General features: G+C 41.2%; 1 protein-coding gene across 1 annotated transcript in view; it reads right to left on the reverse strand.

The window, feature by feature from the left end:
* si:ch211-196i2.1 (collagen alpha-2(V) chain) overlaps positions 1-14959 on the reverse strand; it is a 184442-nt gene that overhangs the window by 19408 nt on the left and 150075 nt on the right. Inside the window, exons 43-48 of the mRNA XM_034191797.1 lie at positions 10264-10371; positions 9707-9760; positions 9508-9561; positions 6537-6590; positions 6405-6458; positions 5221-5328 (exon numbers count right to left, since the gene is read on the reverse strand). Of these exons, the coding sequence (XP_034047688.1) occupies positions 5221-5328; positions 6405-6458; positions 6537-6590; positions 9508-9561; positions 9707-9760; positions 10264-10371 (432 nt within the window). The remainder of the gene's footprint in view (positions 1-5220; positions 5329-6404; positions 6459-6536; positions 6591-9507; positions 9562-9706; positions 9761-10263; positions 10372-14959) is intronic.

The raw sequence follows: 14959 nt of genomic DNA on the forward strand, positions 1-14959 counted from the left end.
ATCTCAGATAAGCTGAAGCAAAGAATGGTGAGAACAGTCATAGTCAACTCACAGACCTGCTCCAAAGACCTACAATATGATCTTGCTGCAGATAGTGTCTCTGTGCATCTTTCAACTATACAGCACACTTTGCACAAGGAGATGCTGGATGAGAGAGTAATGCAGAGGAAGCCTTTTCTGCGTACATGCCACAAACAGAGTTGCTTGAGGTATGCTAAAGCACATTTGGAATAAGGTGCTGTGGACTGACGAAACTAAAATTTAGTTATTTGGACATAACAAGAGGAGGTATGCATGGCTGAAAAAGAACACAGCATTCCAAGAAAAACATTTGCTACCTACAGTAAAATTTGGAGGTGGTTCCATCATGCTGTGTGACTGTGTGGCCAGTGCAGGTACCGGGAATCTTGTTAAAGTTGAGGGACACATGGATTCCAGTCAATATCAGCAGATTCTTGGGAACAATGTTCATGAATCAGTGACAAAGTTGAAGTTGCGCCAGGGCTGGATCTTTCAACAAGACAATGACCCTAAACACTGCTGAAAATCTACTAAGGCATTCATGCAGAGGAACAAGTACAACGTTCTGGAATGGCCATCTCAGTCCCCAGACCAGAATATTATTGAAAATATGTGGTGTGATTTTAAGCGGGCTGCCCATGCTCAGAAACCAACAAACCTGTCGGAAGTGGAGATGTTTTGTAAAGAAGAATGGTCCAAAATACCTTCAACCAAAATCCAGACTCTCATTGAAGCTATAGGAAGCATTTAGAGGCTGTTATTTCTGCAAAAGGAGGATCTACTAAATATTGATGTATTTTTTCTGTTGGGGTGTCCAAATTTATGCACCTGCCTAATTTTGTTTAAAGAATTATTGCACACTTTCTGTAAATCCTATATCCTGTGTTTGTCTGCTATATGATATATTTAACTGAAATTGCTGATCCAAACAACCAATAATTTATAAAGGAAAATCATGGAAATCATCAGGGGTGTCCAAACTTTTACTTACGTGGTCTGTTAGAAAAGTAAAGGACCTTTTTATTTTTTGCAAAAACTATATGGATTTGAATCATGTGCGCTTGCATCAGCAAGCTTGAACCTTCATGCGCATGCGTGAGTTTTTTCACGCCTGTCGGTTGCATCATTCGCCTGTGGGCAGGCTTTGAGTGAGCACTGGTCCACCCCTCTTGTCGGATTTTCATTGTCAGGAAAATGTCTGAACGATTGGAGCAGCACTGCATCAAATTTTTTCAGAAACTGTGAGAGACAGCCAGGTGGAAACCATTCGGAAAATTCAGATGGCTTTCGGTGAAGATTCTATGGGTGTCACAAGGATTAAGGAGCATTACAACGGGATTAAAGATGGCCCACAGCGGCTGAGGGCGCGCCACTCTCCGTGCAGCCATCGACAGGCTGAAATGACCAGATCATTTCCAAAGTGAAGGCTGTGTTGATCCGGGACGTCGTGTGACCCAGAGAAATTGCGGAAGAGGTGGGCATAGCATTTTTTAGGCACATTCCACTATTACAGGAGATTTTGTAATGAAAGACGTGCAGCGGAATTCACGCGTCGGGACGAAGCCGCAATGGCGGAGAACAAAATCAAGTCCATGTTGGAAGTCTCACGGGACATGTCTTCCACCATTCAGAAGATTCAGACGGCTTTCGGTGGCTTTTTAATCGAGTGAGTATCTGAGAAATTGTGGAGAGCTGGGCATGTCAACATGTCCCGTGAGACTTCCAACACGGACTTGATTTTGTTCTCCGCCATTGCGGCTTCGTCCCGATGCGCGAATTCCACCGCACGTCTTTCATTACAAAATCTTCTTTAACAGTGGAATGTGCCTAAAAATGGCTATGCCCACCTCTTCTGCAATTTCTCTGGGTCACACGACATCCCGGATCAACACAGCCTTCACTTTGGAAATGATCTGGTCATTTCAGCCTGTCGATGGCTGCTCGGAGCACGGCGCGCCCTCAGCCACTGTGGGCCGTCTTTAATCCGGTTGTAATGCTCTTTAATCTGTGTGACGCCCATAGAATCTTCACCGAAAGCCATCTGAATATTCCGAATGGTTTCCACCTGGCTGTCTCTCACAGTTTCTGAAAAAATCTGATGCAGCGCTGCTCCAATCGTTCAGACATTTTCCTGACAATGAAAATCCGACGAGGGGGGAGGACCAGTGCTCACTCAAAGCCTGCCCACAGGCGAATGACGCAACTGACAGGCGTGAAAAAACTCACGCATGCGCGCGAAAGTTCAAGCTTGGCTGACGCAAGCGCACATGATTCAAATCCATATAGTTTTTGAAAAAAGTAAAAAGGTCCGTTGCTTTTCTAACAGACCTCATACAACGGTATTAGAGTTTTTCAGAGCAACATTCTGCTGCTTCCAGATAAATTTATTCACTTAAGATTTAGATCAATTTCCAGCTAAATTAAAAAACATGACAGTTTGAAATACTTTACAAAAACATGATTCAGTATGATGATGATTCACCCACATACATGTGGGGTAAACGTGCCCAAATACTAAGCAGTTCAGCATCCTGCACAGGGATGCTTTGACACTCCACTCCAACCAGGGATTGAAACAACCAATTTGTGGTTATTGGACACCTGCTCTACAGACAAAATCCTATCTGGAACTTCTAAATGGACCTGTGATTGAGGCGCAGACTTCATTATCGCTTCCTCCACCCACATAATTGGTTTCCACAACCTTCTCAAAAATGTCACAAGTGTCAAAATCTTGTTTTCTTTCCCTGTAATGTGGCTGTTTTTGCAGAGCAGAGTCCAAAGGAAATTTGGTGGAAATGTTATTAGTTCCTACCTGGGAAAACTGTCAATGTGGCTCTTGTGGAAAAGTTATTCAAAGACTTTCCAATCACCAAAGGGTTTAAAATGGAAGCAAACATCACAACGAGGTCAGATCAGGGGCCTGTTCCATAAAACAGGATTACCAAATAAGCCAGGCTTATTTTGTTAGTCTGTCTTATTTTCCAGTGGATCCACTGGAAAATAAGGCAGACTTATGAAATAAACCTAGCTGATTTGGTAATCCTGTTTTATGGAACCGGCCCCAAGTCTGGGAATATGTGCTGGGGATGCATGTTGTCACATTCACCACACAACAGAATCGCAGATACCACCTGTCAGGTTTCGGTCCAGTTTGCGTTCCGGTTTTTATTTGTCCTCTTTTCTTTTCCTTCCATTTGCCCCGGTCTTGACTTTATAGTTGTTTTTATTTTGTCACTTGATTATTCTCATTCTAGTTTGGTTCTGATTATTCCTGTTCATGCATTACTCTTTGGTTCCTGGTTTTGGGTCTTCATTGCATTCTCGGTTCACTCATGTATTGCATTTTCGGTTATTCATTATTCTATATTTTTGGTTCAGTCATTTATTGCCTTTCTTTCTGTATGCTTGAGTCTCTAGTTTTGTTCCTGGTTATCTTTTATTTTATTTATCAATCATGTATTTGTTATCTTCAGTAGTAATTATGTATTCTCTGGTTTTGTGTCTTATTTAGCTTCAGTGTCTCTTGGTCTGGTTGTGTTATGTTATCCTGAGTTTTAGTTTCGGTTATCATTTATGGTATGTTTAGTTATTTATTACATTATTCTGTAGTCACCAGTTTTGTTTCTGTTCATCTTTTATCCTCTGTTCAACTAATAGTTTGTTTTGCCATGTTTATTGTATTCACGTTTATGCATCACTCAGTATCTATCCCGTCCGTTTTTGTGATAATCAGTAGTTTTCTTGTTTTTAAATTTTTAGACTAGTTATATTTCTTAGTTTTGCCCCTTCTGTTGTGCTCACCTTAATTATTGTTTGCCTTGTGCATGTCACGTTTTTCATCGCTAGTTTTCCAGTCTCTTGGATCTGTCTGCTTTGTGCTTTCCTTCCCTCACACTCTTGCACCTGTTCCTCATCTGTCCGCGAAGCCCCCTTTTCAGATCCTTCATCCTCACATGCATCTTGTTTTCCTGTCACCACCTTCCTTATTTAAACTGCATCTGTTCACTCCTTCGTTGCTTGTTTGTTGAGTTTTATGACTTACCAGCCCTTTGTCACAGTACTGTTTTTGCCGAACTGTTTTTGACTCTGCTGTTTACCAGATCCTGCCTTTAGCCTCAGCTCTGATTACCCTGTTTGCTTGTGTACTGAACCCTGCTTGTTAACGGCCATGTCCTCTACCTCGCCCCTGCCTGGTACCTTTGCTCTGGGGCCTGCCTTCCTGTACACCAAACCCTTGCCTGTATTAAAGATCCTTATTGTTACTCATACATCCTGCTTGAGAGTCTGCATTTTGTGTCCAGCCTCTGTCTGTGCCTCGCCTCCCCTCAGCCTGATACCACCCAGGCAGATAATCAGAACCATCTATCTGACTCAGCCAGGTGAAAGGTGGGCATCCCCTTGGCTTTTTCCAGTATCTGGAGTCCTCAATACTGGGGCTCCCCAGAGGAGGAGGCCTGAGGCAGGATTTAAAAGAAACTGAGTCACCCCAACAGCCTGAATGTGTGAATGACATAAAATAATGAGAACTCTCCACCCATCAGGAGAACACAAGAAGCCTCTCGGTTATCTAGCAAAACATCTTCAAAAATCCAGCTGTCTTGATTTTAAAATTTTTATTATCTTACACCCCATTTACACCGAGTCCACGACTGAAAAATGGCCTGTGCTCACTGTCAATCTCATTGACTTCCACTGGGGTTGCAGGCTGGTCACATTGGGGTCTCCATGGTCGGAAAAAAGATCCCTCTTGGTTGGCATCACTCTCCATCGGTCTCCAACAGGTGTGCGAGTGTATTGAACTGTTTAAAACACTCGCCCAAGTTGTGCGACCAGTTAGCAGATATATGGGTCTCATAATCGGTCTTGCTAAACTCTCACGTCTTAACTCACTCTTAACTTAATCCTTTGCATCGTAATATACTCTCAGTTGACTCTGCATGGGGTTGCATCAATGATCGCAGATATTAACATATTTTTCACTTGCATAATTCAGTCGCAATGCAAGCTCAGTGTAAACACAAATAACAAATCACAACGGAGACCACGCAAGACTTGTGAGAGCTAACAAAATGTCATGATCCAGTCCAATGTAAATGGGGCATTAGTAAATGTCTGAAGTAAAGTGATCATACTCCAGTGAACGTATACATTAACTAAGAGAAGCAATGTGAACAACTTGTCCTGAAGAGTGTTAACCTTTTCCCCTGTTTGTCCAGAAGGTCCTGGCTCTCCTTTCAGTCCTTGTGAGCCCACTTCCCCCCTGGGACCCTGCTCTCCAAGAGGTCCAGGTCGCCCTGCCAGGCCCTGCCACACACACACACACATGAAGAGGAAAACACACCACCCAACCAGACATGAAGTCATTATTTATTCAATGGATTTCACATTTTATTCCAGTAAAATTTTTAAAGTCACTGTTTTCATACATTCTAACAAATTAATTACTGTATTTCCTGGTGTAAAAGTCACACCTGTTTTTTTTGTGTTTTTTTTTTGCTTTATTAGCTCTTTAATTTGAGATTTTTGTGGACTGACATTCTTTTTTTCCATGATTGGAATTTATTTTGTTTATTGCTTTCATTCTGGGAAAGCCCTATATAAATAATAATTATAATTATTATTATTAATAATGAAAAATGTATTGAAAAGGCAATATGAGTTAAATAATAATTTTTAAAACATATTTTATACATTTTTATTTATATGGTTTGTTGTTATCAGAACCTTGAATTTTTTATTTTATTATTATTTTGTTATTTTTAAGCTATATCATGTACCATGTCATGGAGCTAGTGTCGCGTTCAACCCCTAAGGGCCCCTTCACACATAGCATGATTGAGGCCGAACAGCGCATGAAGGAGGAATCGTATGCCACTCTGGAAAAATCTGAGCCACCTCGAACGTCTCGTACAGCAATCGCCACAACCATTCGGGCACAACACATGCACTCCACATTCACGTGCCGCTCGCCCCAGAAACCCATTCAAACAGCGGGCAAGATGAGGTCGCACTGCCATCTGATCGTGTTCGCAGCATTCGTACGTGATCGCTCACGCCTGTCCGGCCGTGTGTCCCTCCTGAGAGCAGGTGGAATTTTTTGCGGCTCCCCAATTTGTCCCCCCCCCCTGCGGTTTTTCGCCTGGTTCCTGCTTCTTTCGCCGAACTTCGTGTTATGTGTGAAGGGGGCATAAAGAATGGCATCAAAGGAAAACTCTTCTGGAAATGTCACATTAACTGAAGAAACATTTAAAAAAAAAAAATTCTGAAAAATTCTGAAAAAAATTTGTAATCACTGCCAGTATCAGTAACAGTTTCTTAACCCAAAGATCATCGTGGAACAAACTTTCAAAATAATCATCATCAATCAAATGGTCACTTACAGATGGACCGAGCCTCCCTGAGTTTCCTCTGGCTCCAGGTGCTCCTTTAATTCCCTGTGAACACAAATATGGGTCAACCACAACCAACAGAACCTCCACATTCACGCTGTACAGCACACAGTGAAAGTTTACCGGAGCGCCCGCTGACCCAGGAGGTCCAGTGAGTCCCTCGAGCCCAGATTCTCCCTGAAGAGGAAGATTCAAACATTATTTATCCAGAAGGTAGTTTTTGTTTTGTTTTAAACTCTTCTTATATACATTCTTATTTGTGTTTCATTGTATTTATTTTGGGCAGCACAGTGATTTAGTGGTTAGCACTGTTGCCTCACAGCGAGAAGGTCATGGATTCAATTCCCACCTGTGGCCTTTCTGTGTGGAGTTTGCATGTTCTCCCTGTGTTTGCGTGGGTTTCCTCCGGGTGCTCCGGTTTCCTCCCACATCCAAAGACATGCAGGTTAGGTGGACTGGAATCTTTAAATTGGTGTGAATGTGTTTGTTTGTCTGTTTGCGGCCCTGCGACAGACTGGCGTCCTGTCCTGGGTGTACCCTGCCTCACGCTCTATGACTGCTGGGATAGGCTACAGCCCCCGGCGACCCTTGATTGGACTAAGCGGTTGAAGATGAGTGTGTGCGTATGTATTTATTTTGACATTCTTCATACACTTTTATATTGTGTGACTGTAAATTGATAAAGTGTTTAGAACAATGTGGCTTACAATCGTTTGGCTTTTAATCATTGAAAAAATTTAATGACATCAAAACAACAACACCATGCAGACTTCTACAAGCATATATAAAACGAGGACGCTGACCCGTGGGGAACCACAGGTTACAGATGTGGTCATTTGTACTATATACAGAAGACAGCTGACTTTCGGGGAAAATCTGTGCACAGTTATGCTGCATTTTTTAAGTACTGACATAGAAACATTGCTTGGGGTTTATGAAAGTCTTAATCTGTTTGGTTTAATCTCTTTTCAGTTGTGTTCAATTTTCTAAAATTTATTTTTGTCATCAATAAACTTACTTAACCAGTACAATATTCCATGCAGAGAAATTATGAATAACTGAAGTTTTATATTTGTACTGTTCACATTAGATTAATTTTTTTTTTTTTTGGCCTGTGTGAGACAATAGACAATTTTCAAGTTGCTCCAGCATCTTGAAACCAAGACTTCCGGTTAGGGAGCCTCTCACTCGCGTATTTGCCGTAATTTGAAACAACAGCTCAGCTGTCAGATTTCCAGGGAGTGAAATTCCACACCGTATCGGTGAGTAATTTTGTTGTCTTTGTTGTTGTTAACCCACAAGGAATAAGGAGGAGTGTTGCAGTGGTGTGAATGCCGATGTAAAGCCTCAGTCACACAGCACTTACGAAGGACGCCGAAGCCAAAGCAAAACAAGAAATCTGGACTTAAGCTGACTTTCGGAGACATCGTTTAACCATCCTCCAGTTTCGTTCCTGTAGCTGGCGCTTCATTAGAATTTTCAAACTGTTGAAAAAAGTGAACGAATTCCGACGACAACTTCAATTCCTCCGTATTCCATTTTGCTTTCTGTTTTGACAATTCCTCATCGTTTGCGTAGTCCCAATACTGTCAGCGTTCCGTTTGACTGTCATCCAACTTCGTCCAACCTCCCAAATCCGACGTCTTCCACGAATGTTGACGATATCTGAACGGATCAATAACTGAAGATCCGACAAGATGAACGTGACTTGTCCATGTGTGGAATTGAAAAGCAATGTTGTCATACAGAAACAATAGCGGCAAACTGCGTCTCCCTAACCGGAAAGAGTTGTGACATCATCACACATGCGCGTAGGTGCTGCTCTAGCGGCGACATGAAAATCATCCATTCTGCTGTTTTGTCCAGAATGTGAACATGCTAATTCTGGGTTGGGGTCACATGCAGACAGAAAATGTCCGGATTTTAATGAACTGTCTGGGATGGTCGAGCATGAATTCTGTCAGGTTTGCAGCAACCTCACAGGCTTTTATTTTGAAATACGGGCTCTTATTTTGGAAGTGCGACAGAAATAGGCTTGTTGTTTTAAAAAATTACTGATTTCTCAAAAAAATACTGGTCCGATCACCTTGCTGTTTTAACAACTTGAATCCTCTTCTTTAAATTGACAGTGAAACAAATCATGACAGTGACAATAAAACATGATATAAATTACATAATAAATAAAAATAATAATAATACATAATAATAAAAATAAATACATAGTACTGGAATGCATACATAAGGAGCAGCACCCCCCCCCCCCCCCCGTTTTGTATACTATATTTAAATAATTACTTTAACAACCATGAACATTTCCATCTCAGTGAATATGTCTTGGACTTCATTTACCTCAATCATTAAAGCTACAATGTGTAGGATTTAGTGCCATCCAGTGGTGAGGCTGCAGATTGCACTATGCCATCACCGGTCATGTTTTTGTTTCTTTTACGAGGGGGATTCCTGCTCCCTTGTCTTCTCTTGTGATCAACAATATTTATCAGCCTTCATTTCACAAAAATGAGAGTTCTCAAACTTGTTAACCTGCGCTAGGAACCAGTTAGCAGCACATAGGGGAGAAAACACTGATTTCTCTTCTTTTATCTTCGCTCTTCCAGCCGCTCTGCAAAATTCAAAAGATGGAGTAAGTATGTCCCTTTTGGGTGACTGTATAAACAGCGCAACATAATGGCCACCATAACGGGGTCCACTGAGGGGGTTGTTGTATGTAATTACACAGTAATCAACAGATGGTAATTAGTGCTAATGTGCCATTTCTGCTAAAGAACACCACTAAATCCTACACACTGTAGCTTTAAACGTGATCTTAATGTTTTGGTTTCACAATACAGAGCTTTGTGCTTTAAATTAGGCACAGTAGGAGCAAATTTTGGTTGTGTTATGTCCTAATAAAATGGCCTGTTTCAGGAAAATTTTAAACATTTTCAATATATCAAGTAAATCTGCGACCATGAGTGAATTCAGGCAGCCAACTTAGATCACAGCACTGCTCATCTGCATTAAGAACAAAGATGTGGTTTTCCAGGCAAGATATTTTAATGTAAACGTCTAGATAAGTGCATGAGAGCAGCATTACCTTTGGTCCCTGAGGTCCATATAACCCTGGAGGTCCTGGATGGCCTGTAATTCCCTAAAGTCACCAAAAGACACAACATTTAGCTGACACAGGAACAGCAGATGCATCTTGATGGCATCTGATTCAAATCACATCAATAAAGGTGAATTTAAAAGGATAATCTAAATGACACGTCAGTAGCTCCTGGTCACAAACTCACCTGTAACCCCGTCAAACCTGCAGGGCCAACATCACCTGTCGGTCCAGGCTCACCCTGTTCAAGAAGATGAAGAATGACAATGCGGAACAGCACTGTGAAGTCTGACACTTCATTACTGGATGATATATGAAAAATTTATGCACATTCAGCTGAATTCATACATATCCAATGTATTTCTCCACCAGGATGCTGTGATGACATCACCAACGAGACAGAGTGGGGGAAAAAGCCCTGTGGTATGCCATTATTATTGGTCTTCTAACCTTAATATAACCTCAGTGCATGTTCCTGAATGCTAAATGTGAAATTCATGGCAATATGCACAAATATCACAATTAACTTTTCGTACCATGGCAGATGAAACGTGTCATATTTTTGGCTGTGACCTTTAATACCAGTTTTTAGCGCCGTCTATAAAGTTTTCCAATTTGTTGTCTTTGTCACAGTCCATAAATGAGTTTAAAAGTTTCAGTGTTAGCTGGAAATAGACTTGTTACAAATGCAAGACAGACACCAAACAGTAACAAAAGTGAGTCAAGTGGAAAAACTGAACTCACCATTAGTCCGACGTGACCTTTCTCCCCTTTAGAGCCTCTTATGCCGTTTTTTCCCAGGGCACCCCAAGGGCCTTCTTGACCAGACAACCCCAGAGGGCCAAGCTCACCCTGCCAAAAAACGCAGCCTGGTCACTTAGAGATTTCTAGAGTGGAAATTATCCTGAGAACCAGCAAACAAAGTGTATATACAGCAACTTTCAAAATTTTAAAACTTTCAAAAATCTACAAAGTAAGAAACATCTGTGTGTGTGTGTGTGTGTGTGTATGTTGCTCGCATATTTTTGTCAGATCAGCCTCAGCTTTCAGATATGGCTTGTGCATGGCACAATGATGTGCACCCTTTATTATGGAAATTTTGGGGATTGATCTTCAAAACCTTTATTTTCATTAACATTGTAACATTAGTACTTCCAAGATGGCACCTTATGTGGCGTCTCACGAGTGTAAGCTAACTGTCAGAAAACAGACACACTGCAGGAGAATGACCTCTGAGAACGGCAGTCAGTTAAACATGTTTTTTTTCAAGTTTGATGGCAAATAATATCAAGTGTGGCTCACTGATGTTACCGGTAGCAAAGTTAAACAAAATCAGATAGTTCATGTTGCTCACACCACTTCATAATAAAACATTTAATACCAGCATCCCAGCAAATACTTTTACTGTGAAAGGCATGCTGTCAGTGTTCCTTGCAACTGAGTAACTTGACAACACTGAGGAAACATTAATTAAAATCCGTTTTTTGCTAAAAACGACTAATTTCCGACAACTTCTCCAAAGCTTCAGTAAACACATAAGCTGAATAAAAATTAATATTTGTTGTGAGTTCAAGTTTAAATAAACTGTGTTCAGGAGGTGAGGGTACTGAGGATTTGCTGTTTAAAATATTCTGTTTAATTTCGTGTGAGTCTCTTCCATTAACCTGTTTAATAGGAATCCTTTTATTTTCATATAATTGATAATAAAACTGATTTTTGAAAACAATATGAAATACTAGATTCAAATCATAACATAATTAGGGAGTAACCTTGTTGTGTCTGATGATTTGTAGACGTTCATGCTGGTTAAACGATCGCAAATTTAGCTTTACCAGCGACTCGTCCACAAATCATCAGACACAACAGGGTTATTCCCATTCTAATCCAATTCCATTGTTTGCACAGTTTATTTTTCTGTAGGTAATTCAGTCAGCGAAGCTTATCTTCGAGCCGAGGCAGCGACACTCCAAGAGCGGTCGGGGCACAGAGAAATCCATCAAATGATCAGATCTATCAAATGTGAAACTGTAATTCTGTATCAGAATCCACATCAATACTTTTGTATGGTAGCTTAAATTCACCCATTTCGCCACTGGCGTCATCGGTACATGACTTTCTCTCACTCTCAGCTAACAGTGCTAACAGCTAGCAGTGCACGCAGCCGGTGTTCTGTCAAATTATGCGTCACACAAATCGGCAGTTCTGCATCTCGACAATACTGTGCATGCGTGCGCAACTGTGCAGATGACGTAACTGCGCAAGGACTGTTGCGCTGAGGACAAGAATGATATTTGACAGGAATGACATCTCGTCAGAACACCGGTCAGGGTGCAGAGTAATACATCCAAATGTGAAACGGTCAAATATTTTGCCACCGTTACCCTGATATTGTACCGTCTGAAATCTCACACGATTAACCAATCAGATTTACGAGAAAAATGCACTTGGATTAGAATGTAACATGTCAATCAAAACATAGACCCAAATGACATAAAAAGTGCTTATTATCAACTCCACATATCGATCGAATAGCTTTCATTTGTGCCAAGTGGCTTTTGAATGCTTGTGTTGGATCAAAATTGATATTATTTCTACCTCAGATTGTACCTCAATTTCACATCTATATATTTGTGCTTCATGTACACTAACTGTGTTTATTCCTTCTTATATGTGTGTATATGTGTGACCATGTTGGATGAATGTCAATCTTTGTCTTAAAATAACTGTATATGCATGTCTCTTTGTATCTTAATGTCATCCCTGTCTTAACACACACTTTGTCTGTTAAAAGTATGTAACAGTAAGTACGCCTCTTTGTACATCCCACCTTCAAACGCAGCCTCATACGTCCATCCATAAAAAAAAAAATCTACTTAAACTCCAAATATTCTACAGGAATACAAACTTCCTACAGGCACTGTACTAATCTCTCTATAAAGCAAGAAGTGTCTGTGTGTGCCTTTGTATGTGGCTCGCATATCAGACTGTTTTTCAGATCGGCCTCATCTTTCGGATATGGCTTGCGCGTGGCACAATGATGCACATCCTTTATTATGAAAATTTGGGAGATTCATTTTCAAAACCTTTATGAGGTCTATTAGAAAAGTATCCGACCTTATTATTTTTTTCAGAAACCATATGGATTTGAATCACGTGTGATTACATCAGACATGCTTGAACCCTCGTGGGCATGCGAGAGATTTTTTTCACGCCTGTCGGTTACGTCATTCGCCTGTGGGCAGTCTTTGAGTGAGGAGTGGCCCACCCTCTCGTCGATTTTTTCATTGTTTAGGAATGGCTCAGAGACTGCTGCTTTGTTTGATCAAAATTTTTTCAAAACTGTAAGGCACAACTGAGTGGACACCATTCGATAAATTCAGCTGGTTTTCGGTAAAAATTTTAACGGCTGATGAGAGATTTTGGTCTGGTAATGTTGCTGTAAGGACGGCCCACAGCGCCTGACGGCGATCTGCGCTTCGAGGCGGCAGCGTCTCGCCGTTTCAAGTTGAAAACTTCCACATTTCAGGCTCTGTTGACCCAGTAAGTCGTCAGAGAACACGGCATGAGGACTTTATTTGGACATTCCATTGTTAACGGACATTTTGTAATGAAAGAACGTGCGGGCAGAGTCGCATGTCGGGCCGGACCCGACCGCAGGGGGTCGCGACAGGAATAACACCTCCGTTGGAAACCTTAACGGGCAAGTTGGAACATGCCCAAGCTGTTAAACAATTTCTCAGTTACTCACTTGTTGAAAGCCATCAAAAGCCGCCTGAATTTTACAAATGGTTTTCAACACGGAGGTGTTTTTCCTGTCGCGGCGCACACAGATTTGCCGAGTCGTCACGGAAATGACTCGGCGAATTTGCGTGCACGTCTTTCATTACAAAATGTCCTTAAACAGTGGAATGTCCGCATAAAGTCCTCATGCCGGCCTCTTCTGAATCTTCTCTGTTCTCTCACGACGTCCTGGGTGAATTAAGCCTTAAATTACGATGTTTTCAGGTCGAAACAGGCCGACGACGGCGCCTGGAGTGCTGCACGACGTCCCGCTCCGTGGGAAGTCCTTACAGCGACAGAAACACCCCATAATCTCTCATCAGCTGTTAAACTTTTCACTGAAAACCAGCTTAATTTCTCGAATAGTCTCCACTCGGATATTCCTCACAGGTCCAGAAAAAATTTTGATAAAGCAACGCGCGCCGTCTCGAGCAGCGTGTGAAACAAAGGAATTCAGCCGAGAGGGCGGGACCACATCTCACTCAAGGTCTGCCCACAGGGAAATGACGTCACAGACACGCGTGAAAAAACTCACGCATGCACACGAAGGCTCAAGCATGATTGGTGTAATCGCACATCATTCAAATCCATATAGTTAAAAAAAAATAAAAGGGTCGGTTTATTATCTAATAGACCTCGTATTTAGAAACTTTTATTTTCATTACAGGGTTGGCCCGCTCGGGAAATGCATTGCTTCCCAAAATGTGCCAGTGAATAAAATCAAGCACTTCTTCTGTGGTATTTAGTGCTCCAGTTTAATCGGCTCATGTTATCTTAGCCTTAGTTGAACAATCAATGGGTCCCACATTTTACCCAGTCTGATGGCAAATATGAGTAAATTAAGTACTTTTATTAATTTTTTGGTGTGTTTTTTTTTTGTGGCATTTTGTAAATGTGGAAATGCACTCCATCGTCAAAACATACCCCTGTGAACAAATCAAGCGCCCCTCTCTTCTTCAATGGTGGTTAACGGCTGCCGGCATCCTTATTGTTGCATTGCTGCCACCTTCTGCATCAGGCCGTTATAGCAGTACTAAATCCTCTCAATGACTCCAGTGTCGATCAAGTATTTTAAAACCCAATACTTCCTCTTCCCACTTTACCTTATGTCAAAAATTGTCTGCAGATCACCTAAACAAATTCATACTTATTACAATATTCCACAATACATACCCTTTACTTTACCTCAAAAAGAAATCTTACCAGACTGAGCCTTCAAAACACTTTTAAAAAATCATGCTGTTGCATTACTGTTTTTGCTTTTCCTCAATGGCCAAAAAACCAAAAGGCACCAGTAGTGGTACTTTCACATTAGTGGAATGGAGTTCAACTACCTACAGTGTCCTTGTGAAAAGCCAAAATTTATGAAAACACAATAGTTATCAATCAATCCACACATTTCACAACAAACCTAAATGTCCCTGACTCACATTATCAATAACTACTGTATTCACATCCATATGTTTGTGCTTTATGCACACTGTGTTTATTCCTTCTTATATGTGTGTTTATATAACAGCTGAGTGGATCCTTGTCATTTGATTGGTGCTTTGTATGTCACATGACATGGTTTATTCGTCTCATTTGTGTTGCGTTGCATTTAGAGTGCAGTTTGGTTCCATTTATAGTGCAAATTTGGTTCCATACGTTTGGTACCATT

This window comes from Thalassophryne amazonica, chromosome 17, assembly GCF_902500255.1.
Source record: "Thalassophryne amazonica chromosome 17, fThaAma1.1, whole genome shotgun sequence".
NCBI lineage: Eukaryota > Metazoa > Chordata > Actinopteri > Batrachoidiformes > Batrachoididae > Thalassophryne > Thalassophryne amazonica.